This window comes from Ovis aries, chromosome 8 (genome assembly GCF_016772045.2).
Source record: "Ovis aries strain OAR_USU_Benz2616 breed Rambouillet chromosome 8, ARS-UI_Ramb_v3.0, whole genome shotgun sequence".
NCBI lineage: Eukaryota > Metazoa > Chordata > Mammalia > Artiodactyla > Bovidae > Ovis > Ovis aries.
Window position 1 is genome coordinate 72,629,193 of NC_056061.1, and position 18,642 is coordinate 72,647,834.

The window sequence follows — 18,642 nt, forward strand, 5'->3', positions numbered from 1 at the left end:
TGCCTGCACTAATGTGTATATCGACATACATGCATATTTCCCATTAATACTAATAGAGCCTAATGTGGCTCTATAAATCACCTGAATTTTGATGCAGTGTGAATCTGATGTTGGATGATTTGAGATGAACTGGCATACTCCATTTGTCTGGGAGCTATTTCTTAATACGCCTTCATCTTGGAGCCGAATTCCTCTCCTGTGACTGAAATATTAATCAAAGGCTGTTTCTGCTTCTCCCATCGTGTACCCCTGCCTGTCATCATCAGAAGACATGAAGTAGACTCATCTGTGTGACAGTGTGCCTCTATCTATGTGTGGTTTAAGGTTCTATTAAAAAAAGAAAAAAAGAATGGACAAAAAAGAGGGATTAAGAGAGATTTTCCTTTGCGTGGGGAGCAGTGTGTAGGGTCAGGCTCAATTAAGTGCACACGTGTTCTGGAATCCTGGAAGGAGCACAGATCACATAAGCTGAGTGTGAGGAATTTACACAGCTTTATTCCCCACATTGTCCTTGTGTGTTGCCAGCTATATCGAGCATCTTATCTCCAGGCTTCCAGAGTGACATTTTTTTACCTGCACTGTCAGTGTCCTCTGGGGAAGAATTGGTTCACCTCTCAGAGTGGCTGTGGTCAAAGTGCTGTCCAACCACAGAAGCCTCCCCTCGCTCATCCAAAGTGAGCCCTTCCAGTCTCATCTAACTTCAGCTCCCTTTTCCTCTCTCATCTTCCTCCTCTCTTACCTGGATTATAGTCACAGTACTTGCTCATGGAGACTGACTTGGTTTTACTTTATTATAGGCAAAAAAGGAAAATGTGTACAGTATTCATGGGAAATACATTGCAAGACCCCTAGTGGATGCCTGAAATCACAGTACCAAACCCTGTGCATTTACTCTCGGTAGCATCACATTCCACACCCACGAATTTCAGCAACCTCAGGTTTAAGATATTTGGAAAAAATATTCCAGGAAGTTTTAAAAGGCAAAACTTGAATTTGCATCCCACTAAAAGCAGTTTTCAAAATATTTGTTGTTCAGTCACTCAGTCGTGTCTGACTCTTTGTGACCCCATGGACTGCAGCACGGCAGGCTTCCCTGTCCTTCACCATCTCCCAGAGTTTACTCAAACTCATGTCCATTGAGCCGGTGATGCCATCCAACCATCTCATCCTCTGTCATCCCCTTCTTCTACCACCTTCAGTCTTTCCTAGCATCAGGGTCTTTTCCAGTGAGTCAGCTCTTAGCATTAGGTGGTGAAAGGATTGGAGTCTCAGCTTCAGCATCAGTCCTTCCAATGAATATCCAAGGTTAATTTCCTTTAGGATTGACTGGTTGGATCTCCTTGCTGTTCAAGGGACTTTCAAGAGTCTTCTCCAACACCACAGTTCAAAGGCACCAATTCTTCATTGCTCATCCTTTTCTATTGTCCAGCTCTCAAATATATGACTACTGGAGAAACCATAGCTTTGACTAGACAGACTTTTGTAGGCAAAGTAATGTCTCTGCTTTTCAATATGCTGTCTAGATTTGACATTGCTTGTCTTCAAAACTATTTACATAGCTTACAGAGTCAGACACGACTGAGTGACTGAACTGAAGTGAACAGCTATTTACATAGAATTTACATTCTATTAGGTATTGTAAGTAATCTAGAGATGATTTAAAGTATAGAGAGAAAGTGCCTAGGTTATATGCAGATACTATAGTCTTTTGATGAACATCCATGGACTTTGGTATCCACCAGGATTCTGGAACCAGTACCTCACAGATATCAAGGGACAACATTATATACATGTTTTCCCTACATATACAAATCTATGATGAAGTTTAATTTATCAGTCACAGTAAGAGATTAACAACAGTAACTAAAAATAGAACAATTATAACAACATACTGTAATAAAAGTTATATGCATGTGTTTTCTCTCTCTCTCCCAAATTATCTTATTATACAGATTTAATACCCTGGAAAAGGAAATGGCAACCCACTCCAATATTCTTACCTGGAGAATCCCGTGCACAGAGGAGCCTGGCCAATCACAGTCCATGGGGTCACAAAGAGTCAGGCACAACTGTGCAACTAACTTTCATTTTCACAGATATAATGCCCTTTTCATCTTAACTAAGCACTTACCACACACCGTGGCTATAACTTTGGCAACAGTGAAACTAACACATATTTCTTTTTTCTTCTTCACAGTTTCACAAATAGATGATGCATTCTTACCATCGATCTTAGCATTATCTTATGATACCCTTCCTTTTTCAGTAAGTCAAGAACTTTCACCCTTTCACTTAAAAGAAGCATTTTATGGCTACTCTATGGCATGTCCAAATTGCCAACATCGCTCTTGAATTTTGGGGCCATTTAGTAAAATAAGAGTTACTTGGACACAAACACCACAGTACCGCAACAGTTGATTTGATAACCGAGTTGGCTGTTGTTACTATTGTTGTTATTTAGTTGCTCAAGTAGTGTCCAACTCTTTTGTGACCCCATGGACTGTAGGGTGCCAGGTTCCTCTGCCCATGGGATTGCCTTGACAAGAATACTGGGTGGGTCCATTTCCATCTCCAGGGGGATCTTCTTGACCCAAAAATTGAATCTGCATCTCCTGCATTGGCAGACGGAATCTTCATCCCTGAGCCACCAGGGAAGCCCAACCTAGTTGGCTACTAAGTGACTAATGGGGGTAAGATATGGTGGACAAAGAGATGCTTCCCATCCAGGGCAGAACAGAGCTGGAAGCCTCAAGATATCATCACTTTATTCACAACAGCACACAATTTAAAATTTATGAACTGTTTATTTCTGGAATTGTCCATTTCATAGTTTCAGACTGCAGTTGACTACAGGTAACTGAAACCTCAGAAAACCTAACCTCAGGTAAGGGGAGGACCACTGTACTCTAAGAAAAAAGAAACACACACACACATTGCATTCCCCCCACTCACAAAGTTCCTTCCAGACATGGCAACAATAAGAATCAGTTAGAAAAATGTAGATTTTAACTAAAAGACTTGTTTATTGCTAGAGTACATAATCTTGGAATTACAGAAAATTAGCACTGGAAAGGACCTTTGGCAGTCTGTCATAGTAAGGCTACATCTAGCAGCTGCAGCCTTTACAGCTGGCAAAGCCCTGGTGTTTCCATGGGTGTCTCACATCAGCATGGCGAATACTGTTAGTGGCCCCTTTTCAGATAAGGAACTGAGGCTAATTTAAAATGCTGCAAAAACAGCAGCATTGATTTCTGTTTTGATAAATTAAAATCATTTTCCTTCTTCCCTATTCCAAGAGAATAGGGGAATAATTAAATGCACAGCTGTTTGAACAGACTTTTAAATCCATGGTGTCTTAATTCCCAAAACCATTGTAAAGCCCTCAGTGAATCTTGGGGTTGACAGAATATTTTACAATTAGTGTGTTCATTATACTCTGCTTGAACCCAAGGCAATGCTAAGATTAAATTCAGTTCAGTTCAGTTCATTCACTCAGTCTCATCTGACTCTGTGACCCAATGGACTGCAGTACACCAGGCTTCCCTGTCCTTCAGTGGACAGGGAATCTATCCTGTCACAGTAAGGTTGAATTAATTAATTATTAATAGTTGAGGATTCAATAATAGTTGAGGATTCGTGACAGGGTTGAGTTGTACTAGATCTTCAAGTCTTACTCTAAACTGAAAGGCAGCATTTTGGAGGGAGGGGAAATGGAGGAAGGCAGTCAAAGGTACAAACTTCCAATTATAAGATAAGTAAGTACTAGGAGTATAATGTAGTGTACAACATGATAAATACCTTGAACACTGATGTGTGTTATATTTGAAAGTTGTTGAGAGTAAACTGTAAGAGTTCTCATCACAAGAAAAACATTTTTTTTCTTTAATTATAAATCTGTGTGAAATGATATTCACTAAACATTGTGGTAATCATTTCATGATATGTAAATCAAATCATTATGCTATACACCTTGAACTTACGCAGTGTGGTATGTCAATTATACCCAGCTCAATAAAACTGGAAGAAAAAGGAGTCTATGGGTTAGGATTATATGAATATAAATGATAACTATCACTTACGAACTCCAATCTCTGCTTCTGTAGCTATAAGATAGAAACAATAATGTTACCTACCAAAGAAATTACAATAAGAATTAAATGAGACAATTGGCTAGAAGAAAGACTTCTCATACTTAGTTGCTAGGATGTAATACTCTGTCTATAAAATTAAAAGTTCAGTTTTAAAAAGAAAACATTATTATTGAGCAGGAAAGCTTGTGCAGTCTACTCTGTTATCCATGTTGGAGGTTATGGTTATTTGGACCCGGAAGCTCTGGCTCAGGCACATTCACTTTAGTTTTCTCTTCTCAAATTGTCGATATCTGACTTAGCAGGAACTAAAGGTATACTGTTTTTGTTTGAGTCACTAAGTTGTGTCCAACTTTTTGTGATCCTTGGACTGTAGCCCACCAGGTTCCTCTGTTCATGGGGTTTCCCAGGCAAGAATACTGGAGTGGGTTGCAATTTTCTTCTCCAGGTGATCTTCCCAGACCAGGGATTAAGCCTGCATCTCCTGCACTGGCAGGGAGGTTCTTTACCACTGAGCCACCAGGGAAGCCCAGAGATATACTACCAACTGCAAAAACAATTGCATTCATTCATTCACTGATTTATTACAAGCTACTATGGGCCATACCCTGCACTAGAAGCAAATACAAGGAGAAGACCTGTTACTGCCTTTCGGGGGTCTCCCGAACTAGTAAGGAAAAGTCCAGGGAAGGGTGCTGAAGGAAGGGACTGGATATTATTGAGGCCTTTATATAGTTTAGCTGCTGCTCAGTTACTTCAGTTATGTCAGATTCTTAGTGACACTATGGACTGTAGCCCGCCAGGCTCCTCTGTCCATGGGATTCTCCAGGCAAGAATACTGGAGTGGGTTGCTATGCCCTCCTCCAGGGGATCTTCCTGACCCAGGGACCAAACAGCACGTCTCCTGTGTCTCCTGCATTGGCAGGCAGTCTCCTTACCACTAGCGCCACCACACACTCCTAATTATAGCCCTAGTCAAGCGGGTAATGTTTTCCCCATTTTATAGCTGAGGTCCAGAAGATCTAGAGTAACTTATGCAAGGTCACCCAGCAGGTGAACCAAGGAGAAGTGAAACCCTTTGATCATGCCCTTTGCCCTCCACCAGTGCTAAACCACGTGATCCCATGGCCATGTCTTATCCCGGCGGTGGCCTCAGGCAGCTGCTACCTGCCACTGACCGCCAGCCAGCCATTGGACGTGTCTCCCTTCGCTGTTCTGTTGATGTCGGAACCCATGGTCTTGGGACTCTCTGGAACTGGGAAGAGAGGCTTGGCGCGCTGTCCTGGAGGATTTGCTGCGTCATTCATCCTCGAGCAGCTCTCAGGCACACCTGACTGAAACCAGGGAATGTGCCCTGCATCTCCAGGAGAAGAGTGTTCTCATCAGAGTACCTACCTACGTCACTGGGAGTGAGTCTGATAGTTTCCGAGAACATATTAAATGGGAGGCAGGCAGCCCTTGGAATAAGGGAGCTGTGGCAAGAGGGAGATTGCCTGGGGAGCTGGGACAAGCTGCCTTAGGAGGAGAGGGGAGCCACGAGGGCAAGCAGAGCACGGTTCAAATGAGCATCAAGGTAAGAGAAATACGCTGGGTACCAGGTTCAGCAGGGTCCGGCGCCAATGCCCAGAGATTACAAGGTTGGTGACTCAAGAGTGACAGGAATTAAGGCCATATTAACTGAACCAAGTGAGATTCTTCAAGACAGGCCTACAACAGCTTGTTCTCAACTCCCAAATCCAAAATGCTCTGAAAACTGACATTTTGGGGTGACAAAACCTGACCTGAATTGATAGAAGGCTGTTTGTAATCTTGGTTCGTCCCTCTTAACGTGAATATTCGTAGTTTTGCTATAGAGATAGCTATTTATCTTATTGTGGGTCATGATGGTGGTATTAAATAATGTAGAGGTGTGTATTACATTTCTTAAAAATCTGAATTCCAAACACACCTGTTCCCACGAGTTTCCCTTAGATGACTGTGTGTCGTGCACTCCCACATTATCACATTTAATCCTCACATAAGTCTTGAGAGGAAAATATTATTTTCCCCATTTTATAGATGAAAAAAATAGGATAGGGAAGCATTTATTTGACAAAGTTTGTGCAACCAGTAGAAAGAAACAGATTAAGGACTGAACCCCGCACTGAAGCCCAGTTCCATGCACATGCCTGTACCATGGGCTGTGCTGATGGGGACTGGAGGGTGACCAGCAGTGGCTCCGGGGAAAGGGACTCAGAGACACTGTCTGCTTCTCCAACTAAAATCTGTCTCTGACTCTGATACCTCCCACAACTGTTTTGGTTTTTATAAAGAAGCAACTGCTGGCCTGGAGCCTCCTGTGAGCATGAACTTCCAGAAAGCACCAAGTAAGAGAGAAATGGGGCCTTTTTAACTCTCGTGTCCTTCAGCTCTCCTGGAGGATGTCTATCCAGGAGAGTAGTTTGGAACCTTTAAGGACTCTCGGGTTCCTTTGAGAAGGTGATGAAAGCTGTGGACTTTCTACATGGGTTGCATATGTTCCAGAGTAAATTGTTCATCCTGTTTTGGAAGAGCCTATCCATGAACTCCAGATTCAGAATCTCCGTTCCCAGCTTTTAGAGGATTTTAGCAAATTTTCCTTGAAAAAAGTCATAAGTTCAACTTTGAAGAGTGTTAAAATTGCTTTAATTAATATAATTCTATGAATTCAGTTACAGTGTAATTTCTATAGAAGCCTAGAATTCCCTGGCCAAAGTGTGTGTGTGTGTGTGTGTGTGTGTGTGTGTGTGTGTGTGTGTGTGTGTGTGTGTGCGTGCGCGCGCGCGCGTCTGTATTAGGGTGTTGGGAGGAAAGATTGGTCAGGGAAGTCCTCTGACTTCTCAAATAAATTACCCATAAATGTCTTGTTAATCCCTTACAGTTCTGTTGCCTTCTCTGTTCTTAAAAGCAACCAAATCTCTCCTGAAAGCAGAAATTTCAATAGAGGTGACTTTTAGTTCCAGGATCTTGTCATTATCTTCAGTCTGCATGAGCCTGGAGACTGGTTCTCCTGGGCAGATTGCTTTCCGCCATCTTCAATATTGAAACTTGCAAACTAATGTCAAGGCCCAACTATAAAGGACCTCCAGCTGGCATCGTAACCGTATAGTTTATTTTCCCTCCTGCTCTTTTGATTTACTAGGATTCTGAGCCATTACTTTCTAAAACTAAATGTTTCCTAGTCTTTTATGTCTCTGGTTTGATAGTGATGATAACCTCGTCCCAAGAGTATAAAACTGGGAATGATGAATAGAAGGGTGTTTATCATTAGCTGGTGCAGAAAACAACTCCTTCTTGGAAATCCAGGAACTGGATAATGGCAGATTTCGTTTTTTACATGATTACCTTTATGACAGTCCTGTCACTCCACACCGAGTGTGTTATATTCGAGCTGGTTTTTCTTTAACGAGAGTGTCCAAGGCTCATGACACTGGGCTGAGCTGTGTTTCTGATTTGTGCGTTTGGTAATTGATAGAAACTGACGGTGCATGCATTATGATGTGAAGTTAAAAAATAGGCATGTTCAAATGAGTGGAATGCTTGTATGCTCCTCATTTCCCACATGCTAATAAATAAGTTTAATGGTAAATGCAGATTAGCAAAAATGGCTATGTTCTTAGACTCTGGAGTTAATCCAGCTAGGGTTTGAGTTTTGAATCCATCTCTTATCAGGTAAATGACTGACAAGTTACTTCATCTCTCTATGCCTCATTCTCAGTAAAATGGGCTTTAAAATGGTTTTAAATCCATGGGACTTCCTTGGTAGTCCAGTGGCTAAGATTCCACTTTCCCAGTGCAAAGGGCCCAAGCTCAAATCACGGTCAGAGAACTAGATCCCACATTCCGCAACTCAAGATCCCACATGCCACACCTGAGTCCTTGTTCAGTCACTCGGTCACATCCGACTCTTTGCGACCCCATGGACTGCAGCACACCAGGCTTCCCTGTCCTTCACCGTCTCCTGGAGTTTGTTCAAACTCATGTCCATTGAGTCAGTGATACCATCCAACCATCTCGTCCTCTGTCACCCCCTTCTTCTCTTGCCCTCAATCTTTCCCAGCATCAGGATCTTTTCCAATGAATGAGTCAACTCTTCGCATCAGGCGGCCAAAGTATTGGAGCTTCAGCTTCAACATCAGTCCTTCTGATGAATATTCAGGACTGATTCCCTTTAAGATTGACTGGTTTGATCTCCTTGCAGTCCAAGGGCCTCTCAAAAGTCTTCTCCAACACCACAGTTCAAAAGCAACCGTTCTTTGGTGCTTAGCCTTTTATCATGATCCAACTCTCACATCAGTACATGACTGCTGGAAAAACCATGGCTTTGACTATATAGACCTTTGTCGGTAAATTGATGCCTCTGCTTTTTTAAAACACTGCATATTAAAAGCTTTTCTTTCAAGAAGCAAGCATCTTTCAATTTCATGGCTGCAGATGTTTTAGGGATTGATTGAGGTGGTGTGTGCAAAGAACTTAGCACGGTGTCTCATTCCGCACATATTAGCTAATGTTATCTCACAGGATTATAAACATTTCCCAACTCTGTCCTCCTGCAAGGGTTCTCTCTCTTCATTGTTTGGACTTAAATACAACTGGGTCCCCAGATGTGCCAAGATGTGTGTTTATTTGGTATTTCTCCCAGCTGTGAATTATCAAGGTGAGTTATATAGTCCTTGGATGAGGGGAGGGAGGCGAATTTCATATCACCAGAGTGCTTTGCATGAGATGATTGTTCAGTTGGGGCTTCCCCAACTTGGTTGGTAAAGAATCTGCCTGAAATGCAAGAGACCCCAGTTCAATTACTGGGTTGGGAAGATTCCCTGGAGAAGGGATTGGCTACCCATTCTAGTATCCTTGGGTTTCCCTTGTGGCTCACCTGGGAAAGAATCTGCCTGCAAAGCAGAATACCTGGGTTCCATCCCTGAGTTGGGAAGATCCCCTGGAGAAGGGAAAGGCTACCCACTCCAGTATTCTGGCCTGTCGCAAAGAGTCGGACACGACGGAGTGACTTTCACTTTCACTTGCATGAGAGGGAGATTGCGAGCCTCCATGACAAACAGCTTCTTTGTGGGCTGTGCGGCAGCCTGGGAGGGACTCCATGTGCTTCTGCTGAACTGAGCTGAATGGATGAGACAGAGAGAATGCCTGGACTCACCCCAGCTGCCTACACCCTGGCACCTTGTCCACTGCAGCAATGGCCCAGTCATCAGCCCAGGTGAAAGGACTCAGATCTGCTCCAACGAAAGCATTCTAGGGAAGAAGGCAGGCCTGTCTCGGTCACCTGGGTCCCCAGGAGCCCAGAGATGCCTGGTTCAAATGAAGTCAGTGTGGGGATCACCCATCACCTGTCTCTATAGCAGTGGAGGGCAGACACTGGGGTTCTGCCAGCGATGTGATGGGGTGTCTGTGAGAAAGGCTACTGGCCTTGCTTTATTTTTCTGTCATCCTTGAAGAGCCTTGAGCCTAAAACCACCTGTCTCGTTCCAACGGAAATCCAACAAATAATTGGAAGCAAATAATCCCATTTGGAAATCGGTGGGAAACAGTACATTTTCTGGTTCTGCTTAAGTGTGCAGAACTTAGTTTCTTGGGAAGTCAATAGAGTTTTCAAATTGTATCACACAAAAGCAGAGCTTCTAAAAGAGGGAAAGTTTATAAGACTATATTAAAATAATGGAATAATGGAAAATAGGTCCTCCAAATACTTGGCAAAAACTAGTGCTATGTGTTTCTTATGATTTGGAAGTGCATCTTGGAGAGGAGGGAGGCTGTCTTCAGGACACACAGAGAGGCTTTGCTGGGCCGCCTTTCTTCGTGGCTGGCAGCAAGGAAACTGGTGATAGGCTATGCACGCGTGCTCAGTCGTGTCCAGCTCTTTACGACCCCATGGACTGTAACCTACCAGGTCCCTCTGTCCATGGGAATTTCCCAGACAAGAATATTGGAGTGGGTTGCCATTTCCTACTCCAGGGGATCTTCTCCACCCAAGAATCAAACCCATGTCTCTTGCCTCTCCTGCACTGCAAGCAGATTTTTTTCCCCACTGAGCCATCTGGGAAGCCAAAATGAGATCAACAGCCTTGTATGGGGCATCATAGAAAGTGACATTTTAATGACTAGTTTATTGCTGGTGATAAATTATGGCATAAATTATGGCATAGTTTTATTGTATGTAAGATGTAAGGTTCAAATGTAAAATCAGAATCAGCTTACAGAGCATACCTGTACTTTTCCATGGCACTAAAATGTAGTTATGATATGTAGCTACAAAACTAATGAAAAAAATACCTAATTCAGGGGGAAAAAACACCTTTTTCCTGATAGAACTGTAACCAGCAATACCTTCTACTCTGTGACTGTGGACAGTAATTTTGCAGAATATGGATAACATGAAGGAATTTTGCAGAATCCCCTTCCCACTTCTACTTTTACCACTCTTAGTTTTTTTTCCCCCAGTTCCTTTATTTTCTAAAGGAAAGTGCCCAGATTTCTTGTTTACTTGGCCCTTTTAACATCCTCATGCTTGTGCAAATTTGGTTTTTAATATTTATTCATTTTAGAAACTTTTTATTATTAGAAGACTTGTGGCCGAAGGAAAAGAAAACATGAATTATATTGAATTACTTACAGTGGCAATCGATATTGTTAGTATAATACCAGGAACAAAAACATAAACAGGCTTGAGTCAGGGCACATGGGCTCCAACTCATGAGTCCCCAGGAAGCCCATCAGCGTCCTGGGGACATTGATGTGAGATGATCACTCGGGTTCATGCAGCTCGGAAGGATCCATGCCAGCATCATGCAGAGAAGGGGGCTGGAGGGCCAGCCCTGGAGCCAGGCCTGGAGGGCAGCCTTCCTTAGCAGCCTAAGTCCTCCCTGACCTCATTTGACCCTCTGATTTCCCTCATCTCTATCATGAAACTAGTAATAGCATCCCCTAGAAGAGAGCAAGGGAGTGAAATTAGAAAGTTAAATGAGATCTTGTGCTGTGAAGCACTTACCTCTGATGTCTGAATGTGCACAGCCGGTTATGTACCACTCAGCGCCTCTGGTGCTCGTACTCAGTTGCTTAGTTGTGTCCAACTCTTTGTGACCCTACGGACTACAGTCCGCCAGGCTCCTCTGTCCACGGGATTCTCTAGGCAAGAGTACTGGAGTCGGTTGCCATGGCCTCCTCCGGGGGATCTTTCTGACCCAGGGATCAAATCGCATCTCCTGTGGCTCCTGCATTGGCAGGCAGACTTCTTTACCACTGAGCCACCTGGGAAGCCCTCCACTCAGTCCCACTGAGCACCAAACAGTGACCCAGAGAGACCCTGAAGCCAGACTGCTCTGCTACTTGCTGGCTGTGCCACTTTGGGCAAGCTACTTAACCACTCTGTGCTCAGCTTTTTTATCTACAGCACAGTGATAGCAGTATTAGTAGCAACCTACCCCATAGGACTGTTGTAAGGATTTCAAAAATCTAGATAAAAATAATACATCTCTTTCTGGATGTACTGAATGCTTATTCATGTCAGTCATTGAACCAACATGGTTTACACATTTTATCACTTATCACTATAAGATGCTGTTCCGTTCTTCTCCCCATTTTACAGACAAGTAAGCTACAAGTGTTGTCTGTGGTCACACCATCAGCATTCGGTGGTGGCAGGGTTCAAATGCAGGCCACCCTAATCCAAACAGTGTGCTTCCCAGTCCTAGTCTGCCCTGAGCCTGTGTCTCCTTGGAAAACAGCGTGGGCACGTTCAAAATGCCAACAGGCTTCCAGGGTAGGTCCAAGCAATAACAAGCCGAGAAAATCAGTCCAAGTTCAGGCCAACCAGCACCCTCATTTGCAAACCAGATTCAGGCCTGAGTATGGCGGTCTCGGCACCATCAAGAGAGCACCGTATATCTGCTTAAAAGTCAAGCGCTCTTGAAAACATCTGCTTGAAATTGTGTGCCGCTGATTGAAACGAAAAACAAACTCAGCTGCCAAGCAACGGTGGGAAGAGGACAGGGAGTAAAGAGCTAGTGACAAACAGCTAGTTAGCACATCACCACATATGGCCACAATAAGAGCCCGCACGAAGAAAGTAACCTCTCGGGTAAAATTACGCCGGTCTTGGCCAAAAGTTCTTTTCTGTTCCAATATGCAAAATATAAAACTGGTATTTTTCCACCAAGTGGCACAAATTTCTTTAGGGGGAAAGTCCTTGAAATGGTTGATTCTGTCACAACACTGCAGCCCTGGTGCATCTGACTTTTGCAGTCAAAGCTCCATGGCCTTTGTCCTCACCTCTTCGGGGTAGCAGGAGTTGGGCTGGGACTGGGACTGGAACCCAGGAAGGACAGCTTCCTCTCTGCTCCCAGCACCCACGTGAGGACAGAAGATACTCAATGCTACTTTGCTTTGGAAGAAGTTCTGAGCCAGACTTTCTAGGTCATGTGGCTGGTAAGAGGCAGGGTCAAACCCAGGTACTTTAGAGTCCAGGTGCTCAGCCACTCAACCATGTCCTGCTCTTTGTGACCCCATGAACTGTAGCCCGCCAGACTCCTCTATCCATGGGATTCTCCAGGCAAGAATGCTGGAGTGTGTTGCCATCTCCTCCTCCAGGGGATTTTCCCTTCCCAGGGGTCAAACTCATGTCTCCTGCAGCTCCTGCATCAGCAGGGGAGTTCTTCACCACTGCACCATTAGAGTCCACCGTCCCTGTCATCTCTTCTGCTTCCCCATGACATTTAACCTTATCTGATCACGGCCTGGGTGCCCGCCTTAGGACTTCTTGTCCTTTCCTAAGAATCCTACATTTTTATTATCTCTATAACATCCCCCTACCACCTAAAATAAATATCACTTACAACTCATAGCTAAAATTGCATTTCTGTGCTCACCCTGACAGTGGATAGAGGTATTGAGGTGGGGAGGGAGCTTGCTTGAGAAGACCTTGAGAGAAAACCCAGGTTCCTGGGGTCTTGAGAAGCCAGGCATGGCATCGATTCCAGAAACAGTGCTCCAAGCATACCAACACTCAGACCTGACTTCTCAGGAGAAGAGCATTACATAAGGTGTCTTAACCAACTCAGGCTGCTCTAAAACACCATAGAATGGATGGCTTAAATGACAGGCCTTTATTTGTCACAGTTCTGGAGGCTGGGGAATCAAGATCAAGGTGCTTGAAAATAGCTGTCTTTTTGTTGCATCCTTACATGACAAAGAGAGAGGGCTAGTTCTCTTCCTTTTCTTATAAGGACACTAATCCCATCATAGGGGCTCTGACCTCATGACTTAATTATTTTCCCCAAGGCCTCACCTCCAAATACCATCCCATTAGGACTCCAAATTATGAATTTGGAGGAGGCACAAACATGCAGTCTACAACACTAGAGTAACACAGCCAGCCACATTTCTTTCTGCAAAATCATCTTTGGCCGAATTTCTCCAAATCCCTCGTCCCCTGCATCTAATTGGTTGTCTCTTCTTCTTAGATGTTACATGAACTCCTTTCTCTCTGCTTTCAGTTCTCATTACTTCATACCCTAAACTTTGCAGTAAAATCACTGGGCTCATCTCCCTCTCTCTCCCATTTCCTCATCTACCCTTACCCTGCACACAAATGTCTGTTTGTTTCTTCCTCTGCTTAAGAGTTCAGAACCCTTCATTGCCCAGGGGATCAAAGTTCTTTACCACAAATTCTTATCCCTATAGGACCAGATCTCTACTCTGCTGTATGGATTACCCACTCCAAACAAACGAGTCTTTCCCTCTCCCCTAAGTATGCCTCGTGCGTGGTTCTCCCTGTTTATCCACTCAACCAGTCCCAGCCCCCAGATCCAGGTAAGAAGGGACTTTAGCTTCACACTCTAGGGGGCCTTGTTCTGGCCTTACCTCTCCTCATGGGGTGAAACACAGACAGGGTCTAGAGAATGTGTTTACCCTGAGCGCAAGTCCTGCCCCTAATCCTTGCTATGACCACCTGAGACCCAGAATTCCCTCTTCCAGTGACCCAGTGGCAGCATTCATGACCTGCGCAGAGTTGGGGATGGGGGAATAAGTGGGCTGAACTTTGACTTGCAGTCTGAGGTGTTTATATGTGTGCATATACGGATGGGCAAGGGGCAGGGGATGGGCTGGCTCTCCCACTCCACTGCCAAGTTCCAGAACCTAGTGATTATAAAGTATATTTGTCAAGCTAAAAGGATAGAGCATGTTTTATTTAACAGATTGTTAGCTTGATTTATAATTTCAAATTGGTAAGGCACATTTTATTTAACAGTCTGTTGGTTTGACTTAAGATTTAAAATATTAAGACAGGAGGAATGTGGGTTCCATTTGTATTCTTGTCCCAGGATCTAGAAATGTTAGGTGCTCACCTTCCCTCTATTTCCATTTCTATCAGTAAAAATTTTACCCATCTTTTAAGTTACAGGTCACTTCTCACCTTTACCATAAAGCCTGTACTGACCACCCCAGCTGCAATGTAATGTCCTCTTAGCTTGCTTCATTCATAAACCGGTTTTAGTGACATTCTAGGTGCCAGGCACCATGATGGGAATTAAAAATACAGATATGAAGGAAAAGGCCTTTGCCTCAAGGAGCTTATAAGCCAGAAAAAGAGTCACAGAAATAACCACCCACAACCCATCAGCACCTTCTGCTGGCTTTACATCCAAATTATATTTCAAATATAACACATCCTACAATCTTCCCTGCCAGAATCCAGTTTAAGGCATCATGGCTTTGAATCCAGACTATGACTGTGCTCTTGGCCTGCTTATGGTCTGTTCCCCACCAGCTGCCATAATACTTTTCTGCCCTGCTTAAAACCCTCCAGTGGCTTCCATTGCAATTTAACTAAATTCCAAACCCCTAACCTGGCCTCCATGGAGTCTCCAGCCCATCTCCTGGATCCCTTCTTCTCATCCTCTACCTCAATGACTTATGTAGCTTGCCCTGGCTTCTTTCCATTTCTCAAACACCTTGTTCCAATCTCAAGGGCATTTGAACTTGCTATTCTCTCTACCAGGAACTGTCTTCTCCTAGATATTCACACAGCATCTTTTTCCTTGCTGCTTATTTCTCAGTTCATATGTTAAACCTTCCTGGAGAGACATAGACCAATATCCTTAAGAAAAGAACCTCCAAGTCCTTTATTATTTGGTTATTCTATTTTATAAATTTTTCACTTGTGTTCTGGCTTTTTGCCCGTGTAGCATTGGATTCCATGTGAAGGATGACTTTATTTTGCTCATAACTGCCTCCCTGGTGCATATAGTTGGCATTCTATAAATTTTTTGTTAAATGAATGAATGATTGCAATAGAGTATGATCTTTGCTGGACCCTGTAGAAACCATCAGTTCATTTCAGTTCAGTCACTCACTCATCTCCAATTCTTTGCAACCCTATGGATTGCAGCAATCCAGGCTTTCCTGTCCATCACCAACTCCTGGAGCTTGATCAAACTCATGTCCATCAAGTCAGTGATGCCAGCCAGCTATCTCATCCTCTGTCATCCCCTTCTCCTCCTGCCTTCAATCTTTCCCAGCATCAGGGTCTTTTAAAAATGAGTCAGTTCTTCACATCAGGTGGTCAAAGTATTGAAGCTTCAGCTTCAGCATCAGTCCTTTCAATGAATATTCAGGACTGATTTCCTCAGGATTGACTGCTTTGATCCCCTTGCTGTCCAAGGGACTCTCAAGAGTCTTCTCCAACACCACAGTTCAAAAGCATCAATTCTTTTGCACTCAACTTTTTTTATAGTCCAACTGTCACATCCATACATGACTACTAGAAAAACCATAGCCTTGACTAGATGGACCTTTGCTGGCAAAGTAATCTCTCTGCTTTCTAATATGCTGTTTAGGTTTGCCAGCTTTTCTTCCAAGGAACAAACAACTTTTAATTTCATGTCTGCAATCACCATCTGCTGTGATTTTGAAGCCCAAGAAAATAAAGTCTGTCACTGTTTCCACCGTTTCTCCATCTATTTACCATGAAGTGATGGGACTGGATGCCATGATCTTCATTTTTTGAAAGTTGAACTTTAGACCAGCTTTTTCACTCTCCTCTTTCACTTTCATCAAGGAGCTCTTTAGTTCTTCTTCGCTTTCTGCCATAAGGGTGGTATCATTTGCAGATCTGAAGTTTTTGATATTTCCCCCAGCAATCTTGATTCTGGCTTGTGCTTCATCCAGTCCAGCATTTCTCATAATGTACTCTGCATATAAGTTAAATAAGCAGGGTGAAATACACAGTCTTAATGTACTCCTTTCCCAGTTTGGAACCAGTCTATTTATTCTGTGTCCGGTTCTAACAGTTGCTTCTTGACCTACATACAGATTTCTCAGGAGGCAGGTCAGGTGGTTTGGTATTCCCATCTCTTGAAGAATTTTCCAGTTTGTTGTGATCCACACAGTCAAAGGCTTTGGCATAGTCAATAAGCAGAAGTAAATGTTTTCCTGGAATTCTCTTGCTTTTTCTATGATCCAATGGATGTTGGCAGTATGATCTCTGGTTCCTTTGCCTTTTCTAAATCCAGCTTGAACATCTGCAAGTTCTCAGTTCACGTACTGTTAAAGCCTTGCTTTTCTTATTTGTTTTCACTTGGAGAATTTTGAGCATTACTTTCAGCACTTCCTTGAGATAAGTGCAATCGTAAGGTAGTTTGAATATTCTTTGGCATTGCCTTCCTTTAGGACTAGAATGAAAACTGACCTTTTCCACTCCTGTGACCACTGCTGAGTTTTCCAAATTTGCTGATATATTGAGTGCAGCACTTTCACAGCATCATCTTTTAGGATTTAAAATAGCTCAGCTGAAATTCCATCACCTCCACTAGCTTTGTTCCTAGTGATGATTCCTAAGGCCCACTTGACTTCACACTCCAGGTTGTCTGGCTCTAGGAGAGTGATCACACTATTGTGGTTATCTGGGTCATAAAGATCTTTTTTATATAGTTCATCTGTGTATTCTTGCCACATCTTCTTAATATCTTCTGCTTCTGTTAGGTCCATACCATTTCTGTTCTTTACCATGCCCAACTTTTCTTGAAACGTTCCCTTGGTATCTCTAATTTTCTTGAAGAGCTCTCTAGTCTTTCCCCTTCTATTGTTTTCCTCTATTTCTTTGCATTAATCACTTAAGAAGGCTTTCTTATCTCTCCTTGCTATTCTGTGGAACTCTGCATTCAGATGGATATATCTTTCATTTTCTCCTTTGCCTTTTGCTTCTCTTATTTCTCAGCTATTTGTAAGACCTCCTCAGACAACCATTTTGCCTTTTTGCATTTCTTTTTCTTGGGGATGGTTTTGATCACCACCTCCTGTACAATGTTAATGAACCTCCATCCATAGTTCTTCAGGCACTCTGACTATCAGATCTAATTCCCTGAATCTATTTGTCGCTTCTACTGTATAAACATAAGTGATTTGATTTAAGTTGTACCTGAATGGTCTAGTGGTTTTCCCTACTTTTTTTCAATTTAAGTCTAGACTTTGCAATAAGGAGTTAATGATCTGAGCCAGTCAGCTCCCAGTCTTGTTTTGCTGACTGTATGGAGCTTCTCCATCTTTGGCTGCAAAGAATATAAGTAGAAGCCATAGGAGAAATCCAATTTTACCTGGAGAGAGTTCGTATTGACTATGGCCTGGTTTGGGGGAGTGGGGTTAGGAAATGTGGAGGCATTGAAGGGTTTGAGGAGAAAAGTGTGATAAGATTTGCTGCTTAGAAGTGACTTGGTGCAGAGTGGGAGGAGAGATTAGAAAAGGCAAATCTAAAGGCAGGAATTTAAAGCAGGATACGCTTACTACTGGAGTAGGAAATGGCAACCCACTCTGGTATTCTTGCCTGGAAAATTCCATGGACGGAGGAGCTTGGCAGGCTGCAATCCATGGAGATAAAAAGTCTCAGACAAGACTAAGCACACAGGCACACCTGTGCAAGCCTAGAACTTACTAAATATGAGAAGGGGGGGAATTCCTACAAGGAAAATAGGAAGTAGGAAAAAGACAAAAGTGGGGTAAAGATTCAACCTTTCTCAGCCTGAATTCCTGGAGAGAATGAAGCTCTAATGTCTATGTGTGGTGGTTGTTGCAAGAATTGAAGAAACAGTTCCTCTCTTGTGTAGGTCAAACAAGGAGTCCCTCCCCACCTTTTATTTTTTTTTTTTTATTTTTTTGGCCTCACTGCGCTTAGTTCCCTGACCAGGGATGGACCCCTTGCCTCCTGCAGTGGAAGCACAGAGTCCTAATCGCTGGACCACCAGAGAATTCCCAGAAATCCCACTGAGAGTTGGGTGGAACATGGGCGTTACAGAGGTAGAAAATTATTTAGAGGAAAAATACTGAGTTCAGTTTGAATCATATTGAGTTTGAGGTGAGGAGCAAGGAGCAAGTAGTGAGTTATGAAAAGGAAACGGAGAGAGATCAACATAAAGGAGTTAGCTGATGCCAAGAGTATAACGGAGGTTGCTTAGAAAAAGAATTGACAGAGGAAGCATCCAGAGCAACCCCTGGGAAGCCTCATTACTTAAGTCTTGCATAAACTTTTCAG

General features: G+C 43.2%; 1 protein-coding gene and 1 pseudogene across 3 annotated transcripts in view; both read left to right on the forward strand.

The window, feature by feature from the left end:
- The window catches only part of SASH1 (SAM and SH3 domain containing 1), a 347,119-nt gene that overhangs the window by 14,355 nt on the left and 314,122 nt on the right, over positions 1-18,642 (forward strand). For 2 of the 3 annotated variants that reach the window (XM_060419800.1, XM_042253775.1), the window contains exon 1: positions 5,554-5,661. The exons of the other annotated variant lie outside the window; for it this stretch is intronic. Coding sequence is in view for 1 of the 2 variants with exons in the window: in XM_042253775.1 (XP_042109709.1) it covers positions 5,650-5,661 (12 nt within the window). In the remaining variant the exon portion in view is untranslated. Of the gene's footprint in view, positions 1-5,553; positions 5,662-18,642 lie in introns of those variants that run through there. 3 annotated transcript variants of the gene reach the window in all.
- Positions 5,554-18,642, forward strand: part of LOC132660255 (large ribosomal subunit protein eL33-like) — a 51,743-nt pseudogene continuing 38,654 nt past the window's right edge.